The sequence below is a fragment of the Harpia harpyja genome, chromosome 11, assembly GCF_026419915.1.
Source record: "Harpia harpyja isolate bHarHar1 chromosome 11, bHarHar1 primary haplotype, whole genome shotgun sequence".
In the NCBI taxonomy this organism is placed as follows: domain Eukaryota; kingdom Metazoa; phylum Chordata; class Aves; order Accipitriformes; family Accipitridae; genus Harpia; species Harpia harpyja.
The window spans coordinates 5798125-5820053 of record NC_068950.1 but is presented as its reverse complement, the minus strand read 5'-3'; the positions used below and the strand labels follow the sequence as shown (position 1 = coordinate 5820053).

Sequence of the window (21929 nt, the reverse complement as noted above, 5' to 3'; positions counted from 1 at the left end):
GGGTTCCAGCAAGGCCACCCTGCTGCATGGGTTCCCCCGCGCGCTGCAACCCCAGCACGTGTGGAAAGAGCCTGTCCTGATCAAAACATCCCTTTTATTCTGGCAGCAGAGGCCGTGGCCAAAAAGGGAAAGGAGGCACTTGGTGGTGCTGGGTGGTGAAGGGTACAGCCGGATTAGGCCCAACCCAGCCTGGCTGCCGGGTGCTGTGTGGCACCACCTGGACTGTCACACGGACCCAGTGGCGTGGGGCTGCGGCAGGGCTGGCTCAAGGGGCCCAGCTGCCCAGTTAGAGGCCAGCAGTGCCACTACACGTCTGTAGCTGGGCCCCACTCGTAGCCTTCGTCCTGGTCCGAGTCATCCCTGGCCCGTGTGAACCTCTTCCTCACAGCGTCATGCTCGTATTCCCTGGGGGATGAGAAGCCGTGGTGATGCCTCTGCCACCCGGTCGGGATGGGCATCAGAGACAGTCTTCTGCTGGGCAGGGTCAGGCCTGGCAGAGCTGGCACCTACAGCTCCAGAGGCCCTTCCCCAGCCCCAGGGCTGGCTGTTTTAACCCCAGTGCGCAGGGTACCTGATGCTGTCGTAGCGCTGGCCCTGCCGCTCCTGCTCGGTCACCTGTGAGGGACCAGAGACATGGCGCGATCAGAGGTAGAGGCAGGATTTGTGCCTCAGCCTGGGGCTGGGCTGTGTTCCCCCATGGGGAACCAGAGCTGGGCATGGATGGCAGCTAGATGTGACACCCTGCCTGTGCCACAGGGGATAGGAATTAGCCCCCATAGCCTGGCACCATGCCACCCTGCCTCTGCCCCACCAGCCCCTCATACCAATACGGGGGGACCCACCTGCTTGCTCAGGCTGTGGCTTGGGGATATCTGTGCTGGCTCGGAGGAGCGGGCCAGCCCGGGCTGGTCATAGACGTCCTCCGCCTCGCCATCCGTGTAGGCACCGGCCTCGCCATCTGTGTAGGCACCGGCCTCGCCATCTGTGTCGTCGTAGTCGCTGTTGGCGTGACTGTCACAGGTCAGGTAGCCTGAGGCCACTGCGCTCGGCGGGTTCAGCAGGTCCAGACTGTCCTCCAGTGCCACATCTGCCTGCCGGGTGGGGACGACAGAGACCTGGGACCCCAGTTGGGGGGTCGGGTGCACGGGTGTGTGGCCCCATCACCTGCCCCGCTGCAGCCCCAGCAGGCTGAGCCTTGCCGCAGGGAACCCATGCCCCATACCTGCTCCGCTGCTGTCCAAACAGGCTGGCTCTGCTGCGTCCTGATGATGTCCTTGATCGCCTCATACCAGGCATTGCTGCTGAGGCTGACAGTGGCAGTGAAGAGGTGGCTGCAGTACTTCTTCATCTTGCTGGCCTGGGCGTAGAGGCGCCGGGAGCTCTTCTTGGAGCCGGGTGCCAGCCACTGGCGCATGGCCTTGATGGCCTGCCGGCTTTCAGGCTCACAAAACACCACCACTGGATAGTACTGCACATAGTTGAGACGCTCCACGGCCGAGGGCGTGATGTCCAACAAGGCATGCTTGTCCTGGGGCAGGGCACGGCCATCAGCCCCACTGGGGACAGGGATGGAGGCTGTGGGCTCCCCCGGCCCCAGACCCTGGCCCACCTGGCTCCAGAGACATGGGAAAGGTCTCTCACCTTTTCTGCGATCTGCCGGACTGAGTCCAACTTGATGACCTTGGATGACGCCCCATCTCGGGGCACGCTCACTGCGGGACACGGAGATATGGCATGAGAAGGGCTGGGGGAGATGTGGCATCTCCAGCAGCCCCAGGCTGGGTCTGGCTGTGCCCAGCCGTGGGGACTGTGTCCCTCAAGGCGGGGGCATGTCTGGGGCCTGGCTGGTATCATGATGCATGGGGAGAGGGTGAATGAGTCCAGGAAGGTGTTGGGGTGTCACAGGGAGGGGGCAATAAGGCAGGATGAGGACAGAGCCACAGGTAAAGAGCTCCCACAGGTCCTGGACACTGAGAGTCTGGCTGCTGGATGCAATTTCCCCACAGCGTGGGGGGCACTTACGGGCAATCTCAAACAGCTCGGGCAGCTCCGTGCTCAGCTTCTGCATGACGATGTCTGCAATGGGGCCCAGGATCACTACTGGCCGCTTGAAGCTGGCTGTGGGGAGAAGATGGACCGGCTTAGGGAGGCTGGGGGGTGAGGGCAGAGCCCACAGCACCCAGGCTTCTTGCCCTGCTCCTCAAGGTGCTTGTGGGCCTGGGACTCACCCCGCTCCTCCCAGGAGAGCGGAGCCCACTAGCACCCACAGAAGGGTAGCCCTGGGGCCAACATCCCCTTGGTGGGTCTGAGCAATGAGGACACAGCCCTGGTGCCCACCTTCCTTCAGGATCACCCTCTCGTACGGTGGGTAGTGGCCCTGCTTTGTGAGCGCAGACAGGTCCTCCCGGCTCTTCCGCAGCATCTTCTTGGCTCCCCGCAGGCCTCGCAGCTTCCAAAACTCAGCCCGTGCCCCGGAGGGGTTGGCACTGGACGTGGCTTTCAGCACCGACTCCAAGCTGGCAATCTGCTCAGCCCTGGGAGGGGAAAGGGCTCAGGACCTGGAGTCTCCGGATTTACCCCTCAACTTTTTCTCTCCAGGCTCTGAGGAGTGGGGCAGGAGAAGCCAGTGTCCCTGCTCAGTGCCATGGCCAGATGAGGCTGTGGTAGCCTCTTCCCTCCAGGCACTTGGACAACCAGAGCATCAATTGCCCTATCACCCCTGAGAAGGGATTTCACCAGCTCAACACTTCCCACCACTGCTCCACCAGTCCTTGCCCACCTCTTAATGTGCCCACCATCCATGTCCCCGTCTCACTGGGAAGCCATCCCCCAGCCGGCTCTGCTCATCTTGGGGCCATTCCTGGCTCCGTCCCTACCTGCTCCGGTTGGGAATGATGCCCTTGTCCTGTTCCTGCAGGTCCCTGCCCATGCGCACAGCCAGCCAGCTCCCCAGCCTGCCCCGGTACATGGTGTCCAGCACATGGAAGACGTCCCCACGGACAAAGCTGAGCCCTGACGGTGTGTCCTTCTCGAAGTCAAAGTGCGTCCGGATGTAGAATGAGTCGCCCATATTGGATGAGAGAATCTTCCTGTAAACTGGAGCCCAGGGTGAGAGGGACCATCAGGGCAAGAGGTGGCTGAGGAGGAAGATGCTGGAGAGGAAGGTGCTGGAGGGATTTGGGAAGGAGCTAGGCTGGCCGGAAGCCTCCACAGTAGCCCTTGCTGCTAAGGAGGGCGTTGGGGACACCTTTTCCTCCCATGGCTCTCTCAGGCATACTGGTGACAGCAGGACCTGACCCCAAAGCCCACACTGGCCTCCAGGCTGACCCACAGTGCCAGAAAGTCCGCATGCTCCAGTATGCCAAGGCACAAACAGGGCCAGGATGGTCTGGTGTGTCCCCCTCCATCACCTCTCTGAAGCAGGACAAGGGGGGTGCGGGGAAGGACTACCCTGTGGGGGCAGAAAGGGCCACGGCAAGTCCAGCAGCTCTGATGCTTGCTCAGAAGAGACAAGAGAATGGAGAGGCACAAGCCCAGGACAAGTCAGGTCATCACTCACTGTCCTGCTTGCTCTGGATCCACAGAGTGATGTCCTCGCCCGGCGGCAGGCTCATGAGATACTCTACAGCCTCCTCACGGGTCAGGTTCTGGAAACTGGTGTCGTTCACCTGCCACAGAAAAGCACTCAGACACAGCCCTGCCAGCAGGATGGAGGGTGTGGGTGCCAGCAGGGATCCCCCGGACAGCAGTGCCCAGGGCAGGGTGGGAGAGGCAACTGGTGACTGTCACCCAAGTGCCTGCTACAATCCCTAGTAACCTTGGGGGGGGCCTCTGGGCCAGCTGAGGTGGTGCCTGGACCCCACTGGGTGTTAGCATGGTGCCAGAGACAGGACCATCCTGTCAGGTAGTGCCCACAGAGCCTGCCTCACTGGTACAGGCCATGGGCACCAGCACTGACCCAAAATGATGCCCAGCAAGAGAAATCCAAACTCCAGGGAGGTATCAGACCCAAGAGGGATGGGGCCAGTCTGGGTGCAGCAGCATTTGGAGCAGTTCCCAGCCCCGAGTACCTGCAGGATCTGGTCCCCTTCCTGGATGCCCTGGCTGTCGGCTGGGCTCCCCTCCTGCACGCTCGACACAAAGATGCCCACGTCGTTCCCGCCAGCCAGCCGTAGCCCGATGCTCTTGGCCTTCACAAAGTGCACGACCCTGGAGTCGGCGCTGTACCTGCCATGGGGGAAGCTGCAGTCAGCCCAGCGGTGACATGCCAGGGACAGCACAGGGGGTCACCAACCCTGCGCCGGAGCAGCTCCCTGTCTCCCCCAGCCATTCCCCACCACCTCTCACAGACATACCCGTCCTTGCGGGCAGCTCGGGCAGTGGGGCTGGCGTGGGGGCTGTGGCAGCCATCCACCTCCACGGCTTCCAGCAGGTCTGCAGAGAAGGAGGGCTGGTCCAGGAGGTGGCAGCGGCACAGCCGCTGCTGGGGCAGCCGAGGCACAGGGAGACCTGGCGCGGCTCTGCCAGGGGGGTTTGGACAGCGGAGACATGCAGGAGCCAGGAGCACACTCAGTGCCCTTAGCTCCCCCAGCCTGATCTGAGCTCACTCACCAGGGCCCTGAGCATTGTCAATGATTGTGTCGGCTGCGGGGTCCGTGTTCGATCGTCTCCTCTCCCTGGAACAAAGTTGGGGCAGGATTTAGGCAGGTCATGGAGGCAGGCACTGGATGGGCACAGGCAGGCAGTGCCAAGTGGGCAGCAGGGACAGTGGAGCAAGCTGGGGACTAAATGGCAGTCCCACCTTCAGGGTGAACTGGCTCCAGGATGGAGGAGAACCAGCCCCTCCCAACAGGCAGAGGACACAGGGGGACCTGACGGGGGAAAGAGGGGCTCATAGGGACAGAGCAGGGCTTACGGTGGTGAATTCATCCTGGCAGCAGCTGGAGGTCGCGGGGAGGTCTCAGGGGATGGCGGATGGGACAGTTCAGAGTCGATGTCGGAGATATCTGCAGCAACAGAAGGGAAGACACATTAGTGACCAGCCAGTCCCCGTGCTGTGTATTTGGCCCCCAGTCCCATCACTGTGTCCCTTCACCATCCATCCGGGAGCTGTCACTCTGGCTGTCTTCTATGTCAGGGATGTTGACCAGGAACTGCCGGTGGTCCCGGAGGATGAGCAAGGTCAGGGTCCCCTCCGTCCGCTCAATGAGCTGCTGAGTGTCAGCCAGGGACATGTCCTGACTGGCCACCCCGTTGATCTGGAGGGGGAAGAGCAAGAGGCCTCAGGGCACTCACTCCTGGGAAAGCTGCCCCCAGGAAAGCTCTGCTCAAATGGGATGCTCTAACTGCCACCTTCCCGGTCCCTTCCCAGCCCCTCCAGCCTGGCACCAGCTCCCACAGCTTCGCCTATCCTGGGTCACGTCCCCGTTCCTGGCTGCCTCCCAGTGGACCTCATCCTGCACAGAGGAAACAAATTAGTGAGGCTAATTAACTCCCACCTTTAGCTGCAGGGGGGCCCTGCATAGAGGCAGGAGCTGCAGAGACCCACTCACATGCCTGAAGCTCAGTTTTACTTTGACCTTGGCCCAGCACTGTCCTTCCATGCACTGGAGTGGTGCTGGGGAGTCAGGCCCCAAGCTGACTGTGGGGCTGTGATCTCCCTGTGGAGCAGCAGCTTTTCCCACTAGATTTCTGGGATGAAATCCCTCCCATTTGCCCTAGAGTCACTTTGGCCCCAGTTCCCAGCAGCCATCGGTCTGTTTAGCCCATGTGTGCAAACAAAGCGTCTCCCTCCCTCTATTTTCTCCTCCCCAAATACTTTAAGCATCATTTCACCTAACATACTGTGAACACCTGAGCTCCTCAGGCTGACTGCTCCCCCGGCGGGGACACGCACACACAGCAGGGAACCACGTGCTGTGGGGATGGCGGGGCAGATGCGATCCCACTGTAGCAGTGGGACAAGCCCCTGTCCCCACTTGAACACCACGGGGCTGCCTCAACCAGCCAGCCTTGGCATCATGGAGAGCTGGTCCCTGAGAGCCCACGTGGGGACCCTGGTGATGGCTGGGGAGACGGGGCAGGGTGTGGGCACCAGACAGAGCTGCCTCCAGCCAAGCTGCCATCCTTTGCAGGCAACCGAGAGAAGCACACTCTTGGCTTGTGCCCTGCGGTGACACTAGCCAGGGACAAGCCACCTGAAGAGGGGGAGATGAGATCCCCAGCAAGTGCCGTGCACCCCGTGGGTCCCCGTACCTTCAGGATGAGGTCTCCCTCCTGCAAGGAGCTGTGCTTTGCCGCCAGCCCGCTCTCCACTATGTGCTTGATGAAGAGCTGACTTCCCAGCTTCAGGCCATACTCTGCACCAGAGAGAGCCCATGACAGTGCCTGAGCCAGGCAGATGCAGGACCCCCTCGAGGTCCTCCCTCGCCACCATCCCCACAAGCCTGCCCCGGCTCCCCTTGGGGCACTACCAAGCCCCAAAGCTGAGCTCTGCAACCCCGGGCTGAGGCCAGGCAGGTTTGGTGCACAGAGCATGGCATGCACTGCCTCCTTACCGCATGCCAGACCCTGCCACCAACCCTGCCATCGCCTCCTCCCCAGGGGGACTCACAGCCACAAATCAGGTGACAAGACCCAGGCACAGAGGGAGCGGGAGGGCCTCACCTTCGTTCTGCTTCTGCTTCACCAGGACTGACGTGATGGGCTTCATCGGCACATCCCGGCGCGGCAGACGCTTGAAGCCTGACACCAGGGCCAGCCCGTTGGTGTCCCCTTCGTGGCCAAAGCCGCTGGCAGAGCGGAGCCGGCTGTAGCCCCTCTGATCTGAGCCACTGCCAGGGCTCTGCCTCCAGTGGCTGCTGTCCTGGCTTCGCCTCCGGCTCCGGGACACTGGCTTGTGGTGGCGGTGGTCATCCCGGTGGTGGCCAGAGCTCCTCTCGCTGGATGAGTCCCCGTCATAGCCCTGGCTGTGGTCCAGGTCATCCCGGGAGCGGCGCAGGGCTGGATCCGCACCTTGTGACCCATAGTCCTCGTCCGAGTCATAGCGCCGGGGCGCAGTGGGGGACCCGGGGCTGCTCTTGCTCACGGGGAGGTGGACCGTCTTCTGCCTTTTCAGTGTCTGCAGGTGGAAAGCGAGGAGGAGAGAATGGTGGGTGCAGCTATCTCTGCCAGATCTTTCTACAGCATTTCCAAGCCCTGAACAGGAACCCTGGGGCGTGTGGGACAGGGGAGCTGGGATGGGGACAGGAACAGTGCGGTCCTGTGCACGACGCCAGCCCCCATCCCACCACAGGGCACACTCACGATGTTGGCGATCTTGCCGCAGGTTTTAAGTGTCTGGATGGCAAAGGAGGACAAGACGTTCTCCATGGAAAGGCCGTTCACCATCACGATGTGATCCTTCCTCCTGGGAGGGAAAACGCAGCCGTGGCTCTGCCCCAGGCACAGCCCCCAGCCGGGGGGTGGCTGGCAGGGTAGCAAGGGCACCCGTTGCCCCAGGGGGACCCCATCCCAGCCGGGCAGGGTGGCAGCAGTGCTGGCCCTGTTCCAGCAGGAGCAATTTGCTGCCCTTCCCATCCCTGCTGGCAGCGAGCACCCCCCAGGTCCCCACGTCCTTGCGCACTCACTGGAGCCGGCCCGCCGCCGGTCCCCCGGACACCACGTCTGAAACGAACACCGCTGTGTCCCCAGTCATCTTGTTGGGACGGTCCCGGCCTCCGGAGACAGCAAAGCCAAAGCCCCGTTGAGGGTCCTAGCGGGGACGGGCAGAGAGGGGTCAGGCAGAGCCAGCCCCACAGACCCCATCCCCTCCAGCGGCCACCCCGGGCCACACTCACCTTGCTCAGCGTCACCGTGTGCTGCTCCCAGATCACCATCTCCTCCATGGTGGCAACCCGCCAATACAAGCGAGGGAGGGCAACCGCAGCAGCCGGCCGGCGTGGCAGCCCCTGCCTGGCAGCCGGGGGCGCGGACCGGCTCCGGCTCCTCTCTGCAGCCGCTGGCCCCTTCCTCAATCGCACTTTGGGCTGCAACGAAGAGCAAAAGCAAAGCTGAGCTGCAGGCACTGGGGATCGCAAGGGTGCAGGGGACAGAGCCCCCCGCAGTGCCCGGGCACCCACCAGGTGTGCCAGGACTCGCAGCTGTGCTGCACCCCAGCTAACTCTACGTGGGAGCTGGCTCCAAAACCCAGAGCTGCCTCCATGCATCGTGAAATCACCCCCTCGGGAGGTCCATCTCTGTCCCCTCAGACATGTGTGTGTCCACGGAAGGGGAGGTTTTATGCAGGGCAAGCAGGTCAGGACCCATCTCCATGGCTGGGACCACCTGCCCATGCCATCCTCATGGTCCTGCTCCCCTCCCTCCTCCCAGGAGCCAGCAGACCCTGGGGTGCCGATTCAGATGGTGCTTCAGTGCCCTCCTGCCCGCCTGCTCTGGGCTCTGGCATGACAGCAGAGCCGGCAGCTCTGCCAACTGCTTCAGGAGCACCAGTGCCCCGGCTTCGCCCTTTGGTTTCCCTGGATTTTCCCCAAATCCAATATTTTCCACCTAGGACAGATGAGCCTGACTGACAGGGTGATGTCCTGTCTGGGCTGAAATGCCTGGGGTGGCCCTGGGGATCCTCTCCACTGGCTTCTGGCTCCCCGGAGAAAACATCGGCATGAACCCAGAGAGATGCAGGATCCCTGCGTGAGGTGGGGGACAGCGGGCCCAGAGCCTCCTGTAACTTCCCATGGGGTGGGACAGGAAGGAACCAGTCTGATCAGGGACTCGGAGGGTCCAGGTTTATCTGTGCCATTGCACGCGCCAAGAAAACCCCGGTAAGACCATCAAGTGATTCTCCAGGGCGATGGGGATGGGACAGCCAACAGCCCAGTACGATGCCACCACCACCGCCAGGCCCTCACCCCTCTGACCGGCGCAGGGACCGGGGAGAACAGACCCAAACCCATCGCCTGCCCGCACCAGCCCCGAGCCCGCAGCCAGAGGGAGGTGAAATGCTCCCCCCCAAGCTGGGCTGCCCCCGGACGGCGTGTCCCGCTCCTGCCCCAGGCATCCCCAGGGCTGCCAGCACCCATCCTGGTCCCACCCACAGCACGGCACAGGCTCGACACAGCCACAGCCATGGCACAGGCACAGACATGGCCCATCACAGGCACAACAGGCCGTGACCACACCAGCACTGCCGCGTCTGGGGTAGGGCACCCTTGTGCCACCATTGAGGATCAGCCAGCAGCTCGGCTGGGGGAGATCTCCCCAGTGCTGACTGGCTGACAGCTGAGGCATGGGCACCATCCCCTGGCACCAGCTGGCTGGCAGCTCTGCCATGGCAGGACCCCGAGATCCAGCTGGCCGATGGCGCTGCCACCACAGGTCTCTCCGGGCACCGACTGCTTGGTGAACGGCTCTGCCGCGGCAGATCTCCAGGGTCTCAGATTGACCAACAGCTCTGCCAAGGTGGATCTCCCAGGGCTCTGACTGGCCCACGGCTCTGCTGCAGCAGCAGCCCCCAGTTCTGGCCGCGCTGGCCCTGCTGCCCGAGCACCCTGTCCCATGGCACCCGCCTGGCCCTGTGGTACCCGAGGGCTCGCCAGTGCAGCTCGGCCACGCTCGAGCCTGGCCGGGGCCCCCGCGCATCAGTGCCATGGGAAGCGGGAAACGTCCACAGTGCCTTTGGGAATCGGCCACGGGGCAGCTTCAGCGGGACCAGGGGGCATCAGAGACGAGCGCCGATGCCCCATAGGCAATGCCGAGCAGGGATCTCATGGGGAAGCTGGGGCCGGTGGTGGGCAGCCAGCCCTGGGGCAAGCACGGCAGCTCAGCACCAGCATGGGGGCTTTCTGTGGCTGGCCCCCAGCTGGAGCCACACTGAAGCAGCCGGCTGGGCACCCAAAACGAGACACAGCTCACGGCAGCCCCAGGGAGGGACAGTGTAATCATTCACCCGGGCCTCAGAAATAGCCCCAGCCAGCCGGGCTGCAAGCCGGTGAGCGCGGAGGGCAGAGTCCAGGTTTCCGCTCCGCGTCGTGAGCCGCCGAAACCAGCCCGAGCGCCCACCCACCAATGCTCGACACGCAGGGACACGTGTGCCCAGGGGGTGGCTGGAGCCGAGCAGGACCCCAGTGTGGCGGCACCTGCGGTCCTGTCCCAGTGCTTGTAAGACTGGTAATAAACAGGAGACCCCAGCATGGCGGTGGGGTGGTTTCCTGCCAGATCAGTGAGCCGAACTGGCAGGTCCCGTCTCAGGCATGTCACCAGTGTCAGCCAGCCAGTGCTTACGGGCTCCCTGGACACCAGTGGGTGACATGGCGTGAGCCACAGGTCCAAGGGACCCCAGTTGTGGGGCAGCCAGAGCATGCCCCTCCCTGGGGTGACGGCTCATCCGCCGTGCCAGAGCCAAACCCGCTGCCACCCAGCACAGCCTCTCACTGTCCCCAGACGGTTCCCGCTGCTGTCCCATCACCGGGGCACCACAAATCAGCCACGCACCTGCGTCCCGCTGCCGCCCGTGGCTCTCCGTGGGCAGTGGTGGTCTGGGGCAGGGGGCACAGCGTGGGGACGGCAGCAGCTTCTGTCTCACCAGCCGGCACGGGCAGCGCCCACGGTGCCACCACACCCTGGTCCTGTCCCCCGTCTCCCCCGGGGGGGACCTGGCATAGGGCCTGCCCTGAGCCAAAGGCCGAGGCTGGCAGCCGGAGGAGCCGGCTCGGCCGGTTTCCAACAGAAACCAACCAGCCCGCACCCGAAATGGCCCCGCCGGGAGAGGCAGTATCTGGGCAGAGCTGACCGTGGCCCAGCCTGACGTGCCCAGCACCAGGCACCGGCAGCACGGGGAGCCCCACACACCCCACTCTGCCCCATGCACGTACCGTGGCCGGCGTCTCCCAGGGTTTTTAATGCCAAACGAAGCCCAGGCTGTGCTGGGGCAGCTCATCCCACGGCAAGGTCCCTGATTTGGGGCTGGGCCTGGCCCCAGGTGACACCGCCAGCAATGCCCACCATGGGGACAGCAACGCAACGAGCGGGGAGGTTATTTATCGGAACATGATGCACCCTGCCCACCCCAGCCTTGCCTCATGGCCGTCCCCACCACCCATAAACTGTTTCCTAACCCCCCCGCTGATGTGAGTCCTCAATCTGGGACCCCAAAGCTTTCCCGGGATCAGCAGGGTCCCTGATCTCAGCCAGCAAAACTGCTTGTCCCTTTTCTGGTCCTGGCCATGCAGGACCAGGGTCCCAGGTCCCCCCCAGAAGCCCCTCTAACCCAACCCCACCCCCCTTGCGATGGGCTGACCCTGACCCCCTGCTCTGGGAAAAGGGTCTCTGGGAAGGTCTGACCCAGCTGGGGTGTAAATCAGTAGGATGGAGGCATGTCCTTCAGCCCTCGGGGTGCAGAGCTGTGACGGCAGGGTCCCAGGATCCCCCACACACACCCCAGAGTACCCCCTGCCACCGGGGCAGGGCTCCAGGAGGGTCACCGGCTCCTGGAGCCACCCAGAGAGGGACAAAGCATGGCCGGTTCCCCAGGTGAAAGGACGGCTGGGTCCCCGTCCCCAGCCGGGACGTGGGGCCGGCAGATCCCGGGGGACAGGATTAGGCACTCACCGCGCCTCGGATCCGACCAGGAAGGAGCTGAGCTCCTGGGCTGGTGGCAGTGGTGTCACTCCAGGGTGCCTTGCGTAACCCTTTGTGGGCCAGACGCTGCCTGCAGGAGGGAAGGAGGAGGACGGGGGTCCCGGGGCAGCTGCTCGGGCACAGCAGGAGTCACGGGGGGGGGCTGTGCCTGTTGTCCTCCATGGTGCTGGTGGCTCAGCCACATCCACTCCCCCCCACCCAGCCCCGGGCAGGGACAGACTCACAGGATGCTGGCCGTGGCGGTGCCTGGGGACGGGGGTCCTTCCCCCCCCCCACCCCAGCCTGGCCCTCTCCGAGGAGTTGGCGGGGCTCTGCGCCAACCCGCACCCCCAATCCCCCCCAGCAGCCCTGCTCGGGAGTCCCCAGGGGGACGAAATGGCTTCACCCAGTGCCCCAAGAGGGGACAGGGATGGTGGCCAGCCTGGGTGCCCCGGTCTTGGGGGTGGGGTGGGTGGGGGAAAAGGGGGCCCCATGCTGATGGCTGCCATCCCTTCTCCTCCCCTCTCTCTCTCTCCTCTGCCCCCCACCTGGACACCAGCCCCCCGTCATTCCTCTTTCCGCGGGGTCGCTTTCCTGCAGTGACAGAAACCAGCTCCACGCCTCGGCTCTCCGTCCGGGCTGCTGCTTCCAGCCGGGGCCAGGGCCAGTACCGACGCCGCAGGAGAAGGTCACAGCCTTGCGGTGGGGTGTCACGGGGGGACCAGTTCCTCCTGAACCCCCCGGCCACCAGCCGCCAGCCCGGAGCCATGGAACCACCGCTTTCCCCACCGCTCCTCAGACGGGCATCAGGCGGCTTCGTCTGACCGAAGCCCCCCGCCAGCCCCGCGGGGAGGCCGGAGCAGCTCCCGTCCAGGCGGCCGCCGCTCCCCAAGGCCGGCCGCAGTCTCCCCAGCCGCGCCGGGGCCCCGGCTGCCCTCCCGCCCCCATCGGGGCCGCCGGCACCTTCCCCGGCTCCGCCGGCGGCTGGGCGTCAATGCCGCGCCGGATTCCCGGCTGGGGCCGCCCCTGCCCATCAGACGTTCGGCCCTCGGGGCCGGGGACCGGGGCACGCCGGCGTGAAGGGACCGGCCCGGGAGAACCGGCGGGACCGGCCCGGCCCGACCCGCGCCCCGGGGCCGCTGCCACTAGATGGTGCCGCGGGCCCGGGAGGAGCCAGGTCCCGGCCCCGGGGCGGGGAGCGGCGGCGGCCCGGCCCGGCCCCAGGGGTCTCGGAGGCGGCGTGCCCGCTGCCCGGCGGCGGGGCAGGCCCGGCCCGGCGGCTTTCACGGCTCCCGGGAGGACCCGCCGAAGGGGGAAGGGGGGGGGCAGGTGGCGCCCGGCACCGGGAGGGCCCCGGTCCCGCGGGGGCCAGAGCGGGGGGCACCGGGGCACGGCACAGGGCCGCGCCGGGGGCGGTCGGGGCCCGGGGCCCCGCGGTACCGGGGTCCCGGGGCAGGCCGGGCCCCCACACCCGCCCGCACCGGGCCGGCCCCGCCCCCGCTGCCATGGTGACCGGCAGACCCCGCCCCCTCCGCGGCGGGAGCGCCGCGGCTCTATGGTGCTTCTCGCCCGCTAGAGAGGACGGGGGTGGTCTTTCCCTCCGCCGCTCTATGCTGCGCGAGGCGCTGTCCCTCCCTTCCAGGCGGAAGCGGTCCCGCTCCCCCAGCCCACGGACTATCGCGACAGCCAGCCCCCACGTCGCGATTAATTCCGGCGGCAGGGGACAGCTCTACTTCCGGTGCTGGCCGCGGCCCCTTCCGCCCTGCGGCGCTGGGGCGTGTCTAGCCGCGGCACCTCCCGCGCTCTATGGTCCCCGCCGTTCCCAGTCTCCTCAGCGGCGGCGGCCGGAGCCGGGAGGAGCGCGGCGGCGGCGGCGGGTGCGGGCCTGGGTCTGGGCCTGTCCTGCCCCGGGCCTGCCCTGCCCTGCGCTGCCCGCGGCCTTCGCGGCAGCCATGGAGCTGGAGGTGCCCGAGGAGGCGGAAGGCTCGGCCGTGGCGGGTGCCGGTGCCATCACCCCGGAGGCCGGCGTGGGGGGACTGGACGCGGCAGGAGGTAACGCGCTGCGAGCACCGGGCGGCCGGCACCCTCGGCCGGGCTCCCCGGGGTGTTCCCCCGCGTGTCGCCGTCCCCCCGAGGGGCCGCTCCCGGCCGGGCCCCCTGCAGTGTGTGTCCCCGTGTCTCGCCCCCCGCCTGAGGCCCAGAGTGGTTTAGCCTAGCCGCACCCCCCGGGGGGGTCTGAGTGGTACCTCCCGGCCGGGCCCCCCGCATTGTGCCTTGTATACCCCGAGGGGGGGGGGGGGGCTCGGAGTGGTTCAGTCGGGTCCGTCCGTCCCTCCCCACCCCGGACTGTGTCACCCCCGGGGTGTCGCGTGGTCCTGTCCAACTGCCGCTCCCCCCCCCCCCGGGCGACCCAGAATGGTTCCGCCCCCCCCGGGGCTGCCCCTGGGCCCGGGACTCCCCGGGCACCGGCGGGGGGGGAGGCCGGGCTGGGGCTGCCCCTTGTCTCCTGCCCCCCGGCCGCCCCGGGCTGTCCCGGGCCGGTGCTTGCTGGGGACGGGCAGCTGCGACCTCCGGGGCAGCGTGCGGGGGGCAGGCCGGTCTGCCCGCCTCCGGGGCTTCTCCCTGCCGCCCTCCGGCCCTCAGCCCCGGTACCGGCCCCGGGGGGCTGTGGCGGGCGCTGCGGCTCCCTGGGGAGCGGGTCACGCCGGAGCAGCCACCCGCTTGCCCGGCTGGCGAGGGGGCCCCCGGGCCGTGCTCCCCGTTCTCGTCTCCGGGGATGGGCCTCGGGCCTTCCCCTTCCCTCGGTGGGGCGGGAGGGCCTGGAGGGGGGTGTTCGCTCAGGGGAGCGTCCTGCCTTGCTCTGGGGAGTTGCTGCCCCGCAGGGTGCGTGGCATTGCTGCCAGAGGGAGACGGGGAGGGCCGTGTGCCAGCGGCGGGGAGCGAGCCCACGGCTGACAGCACCGCTGGCAGCCTTAGCAAAAGGCTTGGGGTTCCTGGGTTGGCAGGATCAGATACGTGGGGCTGGGCAGGTGCACCTGCCTCCGCCTTTGCTGCCTAATAATGTGTAGTTCATTAATAACCTCAAAACTGCTGGCTTTAGTTTTGCGTGTGATCGTACAGCTGCGCTCTGTTGTTGGGCTGACAGGTTCCTTTGTGGGCCTGACGCGAAGCTCCTGAGCACTTGTCTGAGCCTGAAGTTGATTCAGAGCCTGCTACGAGGTAGACAGGCTTTGGTTGTGTTATGACAGCGACCTCCTTGTTTTCAGGCCTTTAAATGAGGATCATTAGATCTTCTAAAAACCAACAAATTACAGTGGAAGCTGTGATTGTTCCGCAGATGTCATCTTCCGCGCTGGGGGGGGGCTGGATGTAACATGTAATTTTTGGTAAGGTGCTGAGATTTAGGCAAGTGGCGAGCTGTCCCTGGCCTTTCTGCTTTGGTTCCTCGGTGCTGCAAGGAAAATGGAGAGGCTGGCTATTTGCAGCTTGTCTTTCCCAAGCCTGCTTGCGGCACTCCCCACCCACCGCTCAGACCTCTTTGTCGGGAGTGTTCTCCCAGCACAGTGTGGTGTGGCTGGTGGACTTCCAGCTTGTGATGCTGAGAGAGTGAAAGAGAGAACCTCTTGCCCATGAACAATTAAAATATTGTTTATCCTTCTGACTCCTCTGTCACCTTACTTGTTTTGGGGGAGGGTAGAGGGTCGTTGCTCAGGACAAGACAAGGTGTCTGTGGAGACTGTTGCTCAGAAGGGTTTAAGCAGGGAGTGTGTGTTTTTCTTCCCTTTGCAAGTAAATCTGAATTTATGAACCTGTAGGCTGTCTTACCTTACGCTGATAGTAAAAAAGATGAAACGGAGCCAGTAGTCTCACCAATGCTTTGATTTTTCGACTCAAGTTGCTTACTTCTCACTTGGGTAGCGTCCAAATTGTGTCACTTGGCCTCAGCCGCACTTGCAACTGGAGCTCCCAGGAGTGCTGGGGACAAGGTGCATGACAGCTAACGAGTATTTTCTGGAAGAGAACAAAACCTGGGGGGGACTGGAGCTGGCCCTCAGTGGGCTGTGCATGAAGGCACGGCTACACCCACACACGGGGTGGGCTGTGCTGCAGGTCTCGGGTCAGGACTGCCGGCTGATGGAGCACGTCAATGTGCTCTGTGGTCCTCGTTGCAGCAGATGGGAATACTATATGCCAGAGCGATGTGCCCGGGAGCAGAGGGGGTTTGTGCTGAACACTGTCCTGTTTTGTTGACTGTTTCTAAGCTGATGGCGACAAACCCAATTTACCGTGCACAGCACTGATGCCTTTGCTGCTATTTGCAGCAGCGGTGGAGGTGGTCAAATGCTCATGGCCCACCTATACAGGTGCTTCGTGCCGCTCACCTTAACGCTTATGCCGTTGATGAAGGGTTACCAGTGTAGCCGAAATCTGCTCCCCGGCTGTTTGCCGGGGAGCGAGGGTGGCTGTGTGCTGCGCTCTTACTAAATGAACATGGCAGGGTTAATCCAGACCATGGGTGGGGTCAGCAAAGATCTTCCCCAAGCTCTCAGTAAATATCCAGAGGGGAGCTGGTTAGTCTGGAACAGGAGTAAAACTGGGTGGAGGAGAGGGGCTAAAAGTCAGGGAAACCTTGACAGTAGGTTGACTTAAGGCATGGAGAGTCTTCTGAAGGGAGCTTTTGGAAGTCTCCTAATATGCTTTGAGGGAGAAAACCTCATTTAGTGCCAGCAACTGGATTCATGCATGAACACACAGGCCCAATTCGTCCTTTTCTGAGAAACCTGGCTTTGAGGTTTTTAAAAGTTTTGTAACCACTGTGCTTGAAAAGGGAGTTCCAAAATCTGATGGGTGTAAATGGCTGCTTTGTCTCCTCCCTGAATGCGCACCCTCTTGCCCTGGAAGGGGGCTGCAGGGAGTGTAAAGGACTGTTCCCCGGGTTTGGTGCAGATAGCAGAGCTGTCAGCAGGAGTGGAGGCGGTGTGTGGAGGCACTGTGTGTGTGCAGGGTGAGAGGTGAACACCGGCATTGTTCAGGCTGGGGTGCCCCGACCCCAGAAATGGTTGGGTGAGGAGAGGGCACGTCACCATCCCTCTACCGGGGTGCAGCCTGGAGACAGAGGGCCTGGAAACCCCCTTTTATCCAAGGGGACTCAAGTTAATGGAGCGCTGTTGGTACAAAACTGATAGCAAAGCTGATCTCCACCATCTCCTTGCAAAGGTGGAAATTCTCAGCCTGATGGGGAAGTAAAGTTGACATTCAATTTATTTCCGTTTCTCACATCTTCTGTTATATGGGTTGCAGTCTGCCCATCATTTATGGCTTAAATTCTGGGCAGAAGCCTCCAACGTGTTCTTCAGGGTTGAATTCCTCTGCTTTAGGGAGCTGAAATGATTTAACAAGTTTTTATGCTCTTGTTCGACAGTTGTCTCACTGTACCCAGAGCTGGAGATAGCAAAGTGGAGATCCTGGCCCCAGCCAGTGGTGCCGAGTGTGCTGGCTGCTGGCGGCACCTGTAAGGCCATCTGCGAAAAGCACTGGGAGAGCGTTGATTGCGACGGACAAAGAACGGTATTGCAGCTCTTCCCTCTTTGCAATGATAACTTTGAAGTGACTTTTGAAGGGTTGCTGGAAGCAATTTTTTCAGTGAGCAGATTAGAGATAAGAGAAGAATTCCACCCTGTGGGGCACAAGCAGTTCAATCCATACCAACATGATGGAGAGGGAAATTGGAGAGAGCTTATCAGCTTGAGGAAAAATCAAATGTAAACATCATCCCCAGCATGATTATGGTTCACAGCTTAGTTGGATGTCACATGCCTCTTTACTGTGAAATGGTGCTAGCAAAGATGATTACAGAGGGAGTCAGCTAGGCAAAAACAGACAGAAAAACACCCTGTGCCTTGAACTTTTAAAGACCCTGCAGTTACTTCACAGTCAATAAGTCACAGCTCAGCTGCAGGGAGGGAGGAAGGCAATGAAAATAGAATTCAGGCTGTTCTGGCAAATTAATTGTCCTTTAAGATATGAATCGGCTTGAAACAAATAGGGAAGCTGGGATTATGGGGCCTGGGAGCTGCGAAGGGCAGTATTTGTACGGCAGGGAGATCTGGGCACTGCCCCAAAGGATGCTGAGCCCATCTGTATCGGTGTCAGGACAGGCTGGAGAACGAATCCCCGAGAACCCAGGACGAAGAATGATTAATCTCATTTTCATTAACTAGCATTTGGCATTGACCTGTATATAATAGCCCATTATGCCGCTGCTGGATCTGCAGCTGGCAAAGCTGCTGCCACTGCCGTGTCCCACTTGGGAAGCTCGCTGGGCCTCTCCAGAAGGGCTCCTCAGGGAATGACCTGAGTGGATTTAGTATGAGCAGTGCATAATTTGGGAACGATTATTGAAGTGATTCACTGACATGACCATTATGGGCTCTCGCCAGATACACAATCTTATTAAATATGATTTTCCCATATAAGGTGGTTGGAGCCTGAAAAGCAGCAACAGCAGGAATTCCAACACTCGCTTTCTTCATGAACATGTCTTTCAATTGCAGCCAGTTGAGTCCAGAAATAGGTCTGCCACGGCTGTGTGATGCCCTGGCGGAGGCTCGGAGAGTCCTTCGCATCGCATGCTGCTTACATCTTTGTCACATTTTATTATTCCCATCCATCTTTTCAGGCTGCCAAGCATATTCCTGTAGACCAGGATTATCTATAGAGGCCTGGCACGTGCCTCGCTCCTGATGTGGATGCAGCACCCACATGCTCTCTGGGACCTTACCAGCATGAGATCAGTTTCCATATGTGCATATGGGAACTGCAGGCATTACATGGGTATAATTAATTTGCAACTCGCAAGTCAGAAAATGTGCCTTTTGTACTGCACAGGGGAATGTCAGCAGTGGAGTTGGAGGGGGAAATGTTTGCTAACTCCCAGTACGAGAAGGGTTTGGCTGTGTTTAGGTGGGAGTGACCTTCAGCAGGCTGGTTCACACGCTCAGCTCCCACCAGCATTGCGGGGACAGAGCTGCTGGTTGTGTTGCTCACGGGAGATGTTCTCTCTCGCAGCCTGGCTGCGGGAAAGCAGGAGCCAAAGCAGGTCCTGCCCTCCCCAGATGGTCTGATCCCATGGGTGCACCCTCTCTGATCTCCCCCAGAGCTTGTGGTGCTGGGGGAGCCGTCAGGAGCAGCGGTATTAAGCAGGCTGCTGGTTTTGAGGCACGCTCTCTAGACCCTCTCTAGATCTCTGATCTCCCCCAGAGCTTGTGGTGCTGGGGGAGCCGTCAGGAGCAGCGGTATTAAGCAGGCTGCTGGTTTTGAGGCACGCTCTCTAGACCCTGGGAAGTTTAAAGCGCAGGCCTTGGCACCTTTTCTCGAAGATGCATGTGCGGGGAGAGGGGTGACTGTGTATGTTTGAATTCATAAATAGCAGCAGAGCAGTAGAAGGCCTAGGTGGGGTTTTTTGTTTCCCATTAAGTCTTTCCAGGTGTCTAACCAAAATTTCTGATAGTCCCCTTTAATTTGTTTAATAACCCAGTTGACAGTGTCACTTTCCTTCAGCTATCTCTCAAGCTGTTGCCTTCTAGGCCTGCAAGCTGGGTTGCCTTGTGATTGTGCCCAAGAACAGAATTTCTTAGTCACGTCAGACTGGACATCTGTGATCATGTCTGTGGGGCCAGGCAGAAACTATTTTTAAAGCATTGTGCACGTGCAAAGCCCTAGTTGTTTGTGTGAGTTCCCAATAAGTAGCTACTATCAGGGCAATACCTCTGTGTGGTATTTCACCATTTCTAAATCCATCCGTGGCTGGTGCAGAAACTCAAAGGAGCAAAATGTTGTCATTTTCTGTAAGTCTTTGGCAAAGCAGAATTCCTGGCACAAGCACCCTCTCTGCATTTGCTGCATACTGATGGTGCACCGATCCATGTTCGTCCAAGAAGCAAGTGCAACCACTTGCATTTTCCTCTAATGGGAAGGATGCTGTAATGAAGATGTGTGCCATGCTGAGCCTCTGCCTGCACAGGGCTGCCCATCCGTTCCACTGCATGAATGCACTCATGGCAATGAAATGACAGGAGTGCAGCAGAAAGGTAAATGGAGGCACTGCGAGGGACCGGAAACAAAAGGCTGTTTAATGCTGAAATGAAACACCAAAAGCACAAGAGGGTCATGTAGAAAAACCAAACTCATGGCCTGTGTGAAGTGAGTTTTGTCTTGATCCTTATCAGCACTGACGTTCTCAGCAGAGCAGCCCGGTGTTGCTCACCTACCCGCCTGGGGAGCTGCGTGCCAAAAGGAAAAGCATCTGCTGGCTTTCCCAGGCTTTCCACCTCCTCCCCAGAAAACTAGCAGACTGAGCCCCTGGGAGGGGAGCCTGGCCTCTCCAAGCAGCCCTACAAGAGCCAATGCTAATAAGGTAATGTTGGGGCTTTTCCTTCTTTAGGTAGATCTTAGAAATACTCTGTTTTTAAACAGCCTGGCACTTGTTTGTTTGAGTTTTTCCGTGTTGCCAGTAGCTGAGTTAACCCCAGGACTTTCTGGGAAACATTTTCTGTAATTAAAAAGCTAAAAGTGATCAGAGCAGCTTTTCTGTCACTTTGTCTCTTCTCACCCACATATTTAAGCAGAAAATGCTGTCAACCCCTAATTAAGTGTCGTCTACTTCCATCATGTGTTCTTGTGGCTTCCCCAGCTTACGTGTGGGTTTTTGCACTGGCTTGCGGTGAATAACCCAGGCTGAGTCAGAGTACGTGCTGTGGCAGTGAGGAAATCTGGAGGCTTCAACGCGTTCGGTTGCCCCAGTGTTCACAGCCCGTCCAATGCCGCTGGTCGCTGCTAACCATGACTTGTTTCATTGTCTCGCAGCACTGGGGAGCGGCTGCAAGTCTTTCACCGTGTGAGTTAGCCCCTTTGCTTCTCTTCCAGCTTTCTTTGAATACAGCAAAACCACCACCTTTCGCTAATTCTGTTTAAAAAATACAAATACAACTAGAGAGTCAGTGTGTAATGTGAAGGGTTCTCTTACATATTTACTGTAACACAAAAACAGGCTGGAATAATTGATATTTGAAGAACAGCAGCATTATTTTATAGCGTGGAGGTTGCATATTCTGTACAGTTGCATCTCTGGAAAATGACTATTAGAAGAGCTGTCCCTCTGGATAATTGCATGGCTTTGCAGCCATTAGATCTGCAGTTGCAGAAAATGAACCTCACAATGTCCGATCGCTGCCTGTATGGTTTGCATTCAGTGTGAGGAGTGTAAAACACTTTGTAGACTAATCGAGAGGGCACAGTCCTCACCTCCTCTGTAATCAGCAGAATCTGCATGTTCTCTTTGCAGAAATTGCTACTGGAGAGGGTGGGAAAGACTTCCTGGGAGAAGAGAGAACTTGGAAACTGGCTGTTTGCTTCTCTGGTATTTACACCGTTGCAGACCTGCCTGTTGCATGAGTAGTGTTTGGAAAGGAAGAGCGCATGTTCCAGTAGCACACCTGTAGCTGCTCCTGCTGCACAAGGCACTTGTTGATCCGGCAAAGCAAACCGGGTCATGGCTCGGGGTTTGTCACAAGACCGGCCTCGGCAGATACACTGCCGCTTCTGAAAGGGCCTGAAGATTAGCTGAGCATGGGAACACCACACGCAACAAGCTGATGTCTTTGTTCTGTGTGAAATAGCTCAGTCTCCTGAACTTGGAGGAATTAACGGATTATAGGACAAGGGCAGCTTTGCCTTGTTTTTAGTCATTAAAACGTAGCAGCGCGCTGTTGGGACAGTACTGTTAGTGACGTGGGCTGGTGCGGAGCTTGGTACCGGTCAAACTCCCAAGTAGCTCAAACGCTGCTTTTCGCTTTACTGTATAACATTAAATCTCTCCCAGCCATGCAGGGGAATGATGTTTAATTCAGCTTCTGCCTTGTGCTCCGGCTGCCACTGTTAAGATTTTACTGCTTCTGTGTTCTGGATTTGCAGTGGTCCCATTGGTGCCTGCAGTAGCTGTTGCTGAGCGATGCTCTCGCATGGGGCTTGATGGCTCCTGCAAAATTAGTTCTCTGTGCTTTGAGGGTTCATGTAGCCAGAGTACTTAATAACTCTTCTTTTAAACTTGGTGATGCTTTCTCTGATGAAGCTCTGTCAAACTACTGACTCTTCAAATTCAAATTCTCTGTGTTCCTGTACCATGGTAGACACCTCCTAATTTCTTCTCCAGAAGATCTGGGAGCACGTCAACCTCAACCAGCACTGAGCTCCCAGAGGAAAGGCAGCTCATCAGCAGAGGAAGGGGAGTGCTGGGCTGGGAGCCAGTTGGGTCCCTA

General features: G+C 60.5%; 2 protein-coding genes across 12 annotated transcripts in view; one reads left to right on the top strand and one right to left on the bottom strand.

Annotated features, from left to right (window-relative positions):
- Positions 1-77: 77 nt before the first annotated feature.
- TJP3 (tight junction protein 3) lies at positions 78-12448 on the bottom strand. The gene is made up of 21 exons (XM_052802582.1): positions 12162-12448; positions 11605-11704; positions 7839-8027; positions 7629-7753; positions 7306-7408; positions 6667-7120; positions 6256-6359; positions 5096-5258; positions 4916-5006; positions 4612-4676; positions 4356-4434; positions 4071-4227; positions 3560-3668; positions 2877-3096; positions 2338-2534; positions 2023-2118; positions 1642-1712; positions 1223-1528; positions 843-1091; positions 572-615; positions 78-405 (listed from the first exon to the last, which is right to left on the bottom strand). Exons 1-21 carry the CDS (start codon positions 12380-12382, stop codon positions 306-308), a joined length of 3243 nt encoding a protein of 1080 aa, XP_052658542.1. The 5' UTR covers positions 12383-12448; the 3' UTR covers positions 78-305.
- Positions 12449-13118: 670 nt separating this feature from the next.
- PIP5K1C (phosphatidylinositol-4-phosphate 5-kinase type 1 gamma) overlaps positions 13119-21929 on the top strand; it is a 51042-nt gene continuing 42231 nt past the window's right edge. For all 11 annotated transcript variants that reach the window (XM_052802589.1, XM_052802592.1, XM_052802588.1 and 8 more), the window contains exon 1: positions 13119-13665. In XM_052802589.1, coding sequence (XP_052658549.1) covers positions 13119-13665 — 547 coding nt within the window. The remainder of the gene's footprint in view (positions 13666-21929) is intronic.

Coding starts and splice junctions, on each gene's coding strand:
- TJP3 (XM_052802582.1), bottom strand. CDS start 12,382: ATGGCTCCGGGCTGGCGGCTGGTGGCCGGGGGGTTCAGGAGGAACTGG. Junction 2,535..2,876: donor ATCATTCCCAACCGGAGCAG/GTAGGGACGGAG, acceptor TTCCCCTCCCAG/GGCTGAGCAGATTGCCAGCT. Junction 2,119..2,337: donor GAGGGTGATCCTGAAGGAAG/GTGGGCACCAGG, acceptor TTCTCCCCACAG/CCAGCTTCAAGCGGCCAGTA.